Source organism: Limulus polyphemus, unplaced genomic scaffold (genome assembly GCF_000517525.1).
Source record: "Limulus polyphemus unplaced genomic scaffold, Limulus_polyphemus-2.1.2 Scaffold0, whole genome shotgun sequence".
NCBI classification, from domain to species: Eukaryota; Metazoa; Arthropoda; class Merostomata; order Xiphosura; family Limulidae; genus Limulus; species Limulus polyphemus.
This window is the reverse complement of record NW_013665610.1, coordinates 2,507,438-2,513,668: the sequence shown is the minus strand read 5'-3', so window position 1 is coordinate 2,513,668 and position 6,231 is coordinate 2,507,438. Positions and strand designations below refer to the sequence as shown.

The 6,231-nt window shown below is 33.6% G+C and overlaps 1 protein-coding gene across 7 annotated transcripts in view; it reads right to left on the bottom strand.

Annotated features, from left to right (window-relative positions):
* LOC106458387 (RNA-binding motif, single-stranded-interacting protein 1-like) overlaps positions 1-6,231 on the bottom strand; it is a 133,749-nt gene that overhangs the window by 92,442 nt on the left and 35,076 nt on the right. For 6 of the 7 annotated variants that reach the window (XM_022380810.1, XM_022380473.1, XM_013917931.2 and 3 more), the window contains 2 exons: positions 3,732-3,938; positions 1,965-2,042 (listed from right to left, as the gene is read on the bottom strand). In XM_022380810.1, the coding sequence (XP_022236518.1) occupies positions 1,965-2,042; positions 3,732-3,938 (285 nt within the window). The remainder of the gene's footprint in view (positions 1-1,964; positions 2,043-3,731; positions 3,939-6,231) is intronic. The other variant, XM_022381507.1, reaches the window with a different exon arrangement.

Below are 6,231 nucleotides of genomic sequence, written 5' to 3'. Positions count from 1 at the left end.
GAAAGCGCTCGGGTTATAGGATTTTAATCAATTTGTATCAAGATTTCTTGAACCTATATGTTTTTCTGACATCATGAGCATGTTCATTAGTAGGCAATAAAACCGACGTAATCAAAAGTTGCAGTAAATTAAGTGTAATACCACCTGCGTCTCTTTAAGGCTTACAATAGACGTATTTGTATAATATCAAATTTCACAGATTATCACATTGAATGCATTTCCTTTCTGACGCTGATAATTTTAATATGCCCACATTTTAAAATAAAATAGATATTGATACACTAAACACAAAAATCTGATAACCGGGAAAGCCAGGAAACAAACAGAAAGGATAAAAACAAATAAACATGGAATCAGAATCAATCTTCTTGCCAAGATACTGTCCAATGAAACGTCTTAATATAGATTTGTCAGTGCTGAACAGCGCCAGTACGGCATTTCTGTAGCCTGTAGATAAGCTTGTCTTTCCATCACAGGTGAAAGTGCAACAACCAAAGCTCAATAAGGAGGGTCATTGAAAAACTTACACAGCGCAAATACCAATAAAGCAATTAAAACTATCAAAACATAATTAATTCAACAAAATGGTGGACATTTTTTTTTGTACCCCGAGGAACTGCGTAATGTGCTGCTATAGCGACACCAGTATTTTTGATAAACAAGACTTATGGAAGTTAGACTCCAGTATCTATTCCAAAATGAAAGACATACTTAATTACGGCTTCATCACCCTACCCCCAATGGTAAAAAGTTTCTGCCGGCTATGTATGTAAAATACCCGCGAAAACGTCATTGCCCCAGCTGGCGAAAAACAACTTAGCTGATGCTGATTTAAAGAGCGTGACTTTTATCGAACACGTTACACTCGCTGGTGACGGACGCGATGACGGACGCGAATTAAATATGGCTCTTCCAGGTGAGCATAAGCTCGTGTCTCTGTGTGGTGTACTGGCTATAAATTAGGATTATTATAGCTTAAATCAACTTCAACTAAAAACAAATAAATGGTCTCAACACGTACGAACATTATCAGTGAAACTTTCAGTATCCAATGTGCGTTCAAAAGTAACAATAAAACTTAGTTAACGTTCCAACGGAACTAGTCATGCCACGCACGAACACAAAATTTGCCACTGTATTTTGCTACGGAGTTTCTTTTCATTTCATAAACTTGTATCAAACATCTCAAAATATACGCGTAAGTAATTAGACGTTTACAATTTACTAGACATGATAATGTAGAACGTTAGCTGTACATAATTAAGACATATCCTTAACGTATACTACTACTAATAATAATAATTTCCTTATTGAAGAGTATATATATATAGGTTCACTGTCCAGCAGCTTAACTAACAAAACTGGAATTTGTATCTAGTTTACAAACATGCAGAAAACTATAACAACATCGTTGAAAAAAAAAACCCTGAAATTACAAGAGAATACTAAAATAAAACACTATTATATAGCCGTAATTAAGTATGTCTTTCATTTTGGAATAGATACCCAGTCTAACTTCCATAAGTCTTGTTTATTAAAAATACTGGTGTCGCTACAGCAGCACATTATGCAGTTCCTCGGGGTACAAATAATGTCTACCATTTTGTTGAATTAATTATGTTTTGATAGTTTTAATTGCTTTATTGGTATTTGCGCTGTGTAAGTTTTCAATGACCCTCCTTATTGAGCTTTGGTTGTTGCACTTTCACCTGTGATGGAAAGACAAGCTTATCTACAGGCTACAGAAGTGCCGTACTGGCGCTGTTCAGCACTGACAAATCTATATTAAGACGTTTCATTGGACAGTACCTTGGCAAGAAGATTGATTCTGATTCCATGTTTGTTTGTTTTTATCATTTCTGTTTGTTTCCTTGCTTTCCCGGTTATCAGATTATATTATATCAATCATTAAAATAAAAAAATCTGGTTCTGAAAACAAGCGTGGAGAGAAAAACAACACTTACGCTTCTGAAAGCGTTATTCATGGGCTTGTTAACATTTGTTCTGGAGCTTCCAACTTCAGTTTTTTCGTTCCCATTTTTCTAAAAAAATAATATAAACTGTACAGTACACACACACACATAAAAGTTATACTCACTTTTAAACACAGTAAAGTTTAAACCCCAAAATAACTGAGAAGTATGCATCTTTTCAATTTTTTCATTTCCATCAGTTTTCCTCAAAGGAAGTTTACTTGCTTGTTATGAGTTAATCTAAACAATGAGTTATGCGCGCTGTAACCACTGAGGATAATCGGGCCCGAAGTTTAAACTTTATAAGCCGTCAAGCTTATAACTGAACCACTGGGTAAACTCCTCATTGAAAATTAGATGTGTCGGAGCATGATCAGGCAAGATAAACGATTGTAGACGAAATAACTACAAGGTGTATGTGCAATTGATCGGGGAGTGGGGGGGGGGGGGGGTGGTTCAGTCAATGTACAGAGAAATAGTTACAAGATTGTCAGATTATTATTCAAATATGCAGTAATCCTACCTACATTTCATATAAATGCTAACACTTGTTTGGAGAAAATGGCTCCAAGTCACAGAACAAAGTAAATTTTACATTTAAGAATAAAACAGAATGTGAAACAAATAACCAATGAAATTCTTCCTTGGTGCCTTCCACTAGTAATAGGAGTGATACAGTTATAATCAATCAGCCAATACTTCCGACTGACGTTTTGTGAAAGCACTTAAACGTCAAAAGATCGTTGATATATCTGGCCACCTCCCAATTGTTTTCATTGGATTTGCACCAACCTTAAAAATGATTCAAAGAATGACAAAACTGGTGGAAAACTGCAAATTCATGATCAATTCTCATGTCTGCATGATGTAACCTACCAATTTCTTCACCGGATCTGTACTGATATGAGAAATGACTCAAACAATGACAAAACTGGTGGAAAACCGCAAATCCATGAACAGTTCTCATGCCTGCTTGATGTGACGAAACACTAAATCACGAATTACCACTTTCTGTAATTAATTCACAACATTTATGTAGATGTATTTTACTAAAATTACTGGGATAAATACAAGTAATGTTCGTGTGTGAAGTTAAAATAGATTTATTTTTAATATTGAAATTATATATATATATATATCTTTAATAGTACGCATGAAGTGTATTACTTAGTATTTCTTTTGAAACAAAGACAATGGAATTATCATGAACAATGATGATTTCACGGCATCGAAAAAGTACCACTCGCTGTCTACTTTTATTCCAAAGCTATTAATTTCAGCACAAAAGTTATTCTAAGAATTTAAGAATGAAAAGTAAAAAAAAAAAAAAGAAATGTTATAATCTGTCAACTACTATATCTGCCTTATCCAGTGCCGACGAAGACTTTCGCCCAATACTAGGGCACATAAGGCCGGCTGGGATACAACAGGCACAGTAGTGGTTCAGACGCTATATAACAATAAAATCAGAATAGTTTTCAGTATAAAATTCAAGTCGTTCTATAAATCAACAATAAACTGAAAAAAAAGCTAAAATGTGAAATATATATACAAGTTTGTTAAGAAGATTGTTTGTTTGTAATTAAGCACAAAGCTACACAATGAGCTATCTGTGCTCTGCTAACCATGAGCATCGAAACCCAGATTATGGCGTTGTAAGTCCGCAGACATACCGCTGTGCCACTGGGGGGCATTGTTAAGAAGAAATGTATTAAGTGGAAAAGAGTGCTTTACTTGAACAACAGTGGTTATTTTTACCTTAATTCCCTCGATATTATAGTCGCCAGCACCTAGTTCTGTGTGACCAGACTTTCCTAAGTATTTGGTTGAGTTCCCGTTTTCTGTTTTTATAACAGTACCACCACCATCAGATGTGGAAATACTCTCCTTTTCTCCTTCATAGTTCCCATTTTCTGCTGCGACACCGTTTTTCTGAACTTTGACCTTCGCAGCTTTTTCGTCGTCCTTGAAAGAAATTATAAAACAAATTTACATCAAAAAATAATACGAATCAAATTGATTTACTAGCAGGATGAATTACAATCCTGTCCAAGAAATAGCATATACATAATATATATTCTAAAATGTGTAATGTATTGTAGGTTGATAACACCAAATTACTCATGAAGTTTCATAAGTCGCAAGTATCGAACGAGTATGCCCCTGGTAGTTCAGCGGTTAAGTCTGTGGGCTTGTAACGCCAAAAATCGGGTTTCGATACTCCATTGCGCAGAGCACAAACAGCCCATTGTGTAGTTTGTGCTTAACATCAAACTGTCATGTAAATAAAACTTCGTATAAATTTTAAAATTTAATACATATCGCTCTTATACAGGATCTGTTAAAAGTTATGAAGCAAAATACTCTTTGCGACAATAAACTTCAGATCCAAACACAACACTCACGAATGAAGACAATGGTCAGTGACCATTCATGATTTAAATTTTGCATTTTGTTACCAATTTCACAAGAAAAATCCCCGTTAATTTCTGCATGACTTCTGATAGAACTTGTATATTTTGTATTATTTGAGTGACAATTTCTATATCGGTTCAATAACCTCAAAACATGTATGTTAGTTCCCTATGTTTTGTGTGTTTTGGCTAATACTATTGTGGCACAATACTTGGCATGCTGCCTCCTGTGTTTCTTCGGTATGGCAACATCTCAGTTTTGATGGGATACTGAATCATGTCAAGGAGTGATACAACTATTTATACAGTCCACTCATAATGCAATCTGAATTATATAGAAAACACTTCTAACATCTCACATCAATCAAGTATTAAACTCTTATTCCATTAGGTAACTAAATGAGTTTGTTGAAGTCAGCATTTTTACCTATGATATGTCTGTATGATATATTGACAACCTGGTGATATTATTAGTTTATTGTACATGCTGTACTTCTTCTATCCAAATGCAACATCCAAAGCTGTTAAATTACATTGTTTATGTAACTGAATGTAGGTATACAGATTTATGATACTGAACAGTAATTCAATCCGTTAATTTAAGAGACTAATTTCTCATATGTTGTCCAATCAAAGTTAACTCCTCCAACAAACTTATTTATATAGTCGAAAAAAAAATACAAGAAAAATATTTCGGAAACTATAACACTCACATAATATTCCAGAAAGCTAGGCTTACTTCATACGTATTAATGTGATTGTAAATAATAACCTATTTCATTGTCCTTTATAGTTAAATATTTGTGCATAAATCAACAAACAGTATTTATAAACAGACACACCCCAATGAAAGAACAGACCATTCCAAGATTTCACTTGTTGTTAAACAATGTTTAAAATACCCTATTCAATTAAATATTTATAATCATTTTGTTTTAAATAACATACATTAATGAAAAGTTCTAGCTCATTATTTGTTTTTCATTAAAGTTCTTAATAATAAACAATTGACACTACAATATATGTTAAATAATGAGACTATGCACAATGATGAATAAATAATAGAATTTATCAGCAAATGTCTATACTACAGAATAATACTATCTTTAAGGTCTGTTATAAGAAACATTCTACATATTAAAAATAAGACAAGTTACATCGCAGCACTAAACCATCTTTAAATTCACAAGTTCTTTGAAGGGATATATTCACATCTATTATAAAATATAGCTTTTGTCCAGAACTCAAGTCTATCAGGAGGGTCATCTCTTCTTGGGTTCCTTTGGGACTTGCATTAATTCCACATACATGTACACTAATTTTCAGGACCTTAATCACTCCATGTTGCTATATATATATATATATATATAAATTCATGGGCTGAAGTCTGAGAGGATAATTCTTCATCACATTTCAGTTTGTCATCTTCCACTTTAGTCATTTAAGCAGAAGTGGTACATTGTCTTTTTCATCATGGTATCTCCATAACCAATAAACAGCATCATAATTGTTATAAATGCTCTTAGAAACAAGGTACACCATAAAGTTATTCTTCTATGTCAGTATAGATAAGTCTTCCAATAACTGACTAAATTTTGGAGAAGTTGTACAAACAAGTATCACCAGTTGGAACCTGGAAAGCATTAGTATTCTACTTTTCTTAATAATATGCCTCTCACCAGCAGAATAACCAAACATTACTATGACTTTCTTGGATATTTCACTGAACTATAGTAATGGACCTATGTCATCAGAGGCTACATTTTAAGAGGTAAACCCCAACACTACAATTTCTGTTCGCAACTATCAGAAATTCACATGCACTTTCAAGAATCAGTAGTATC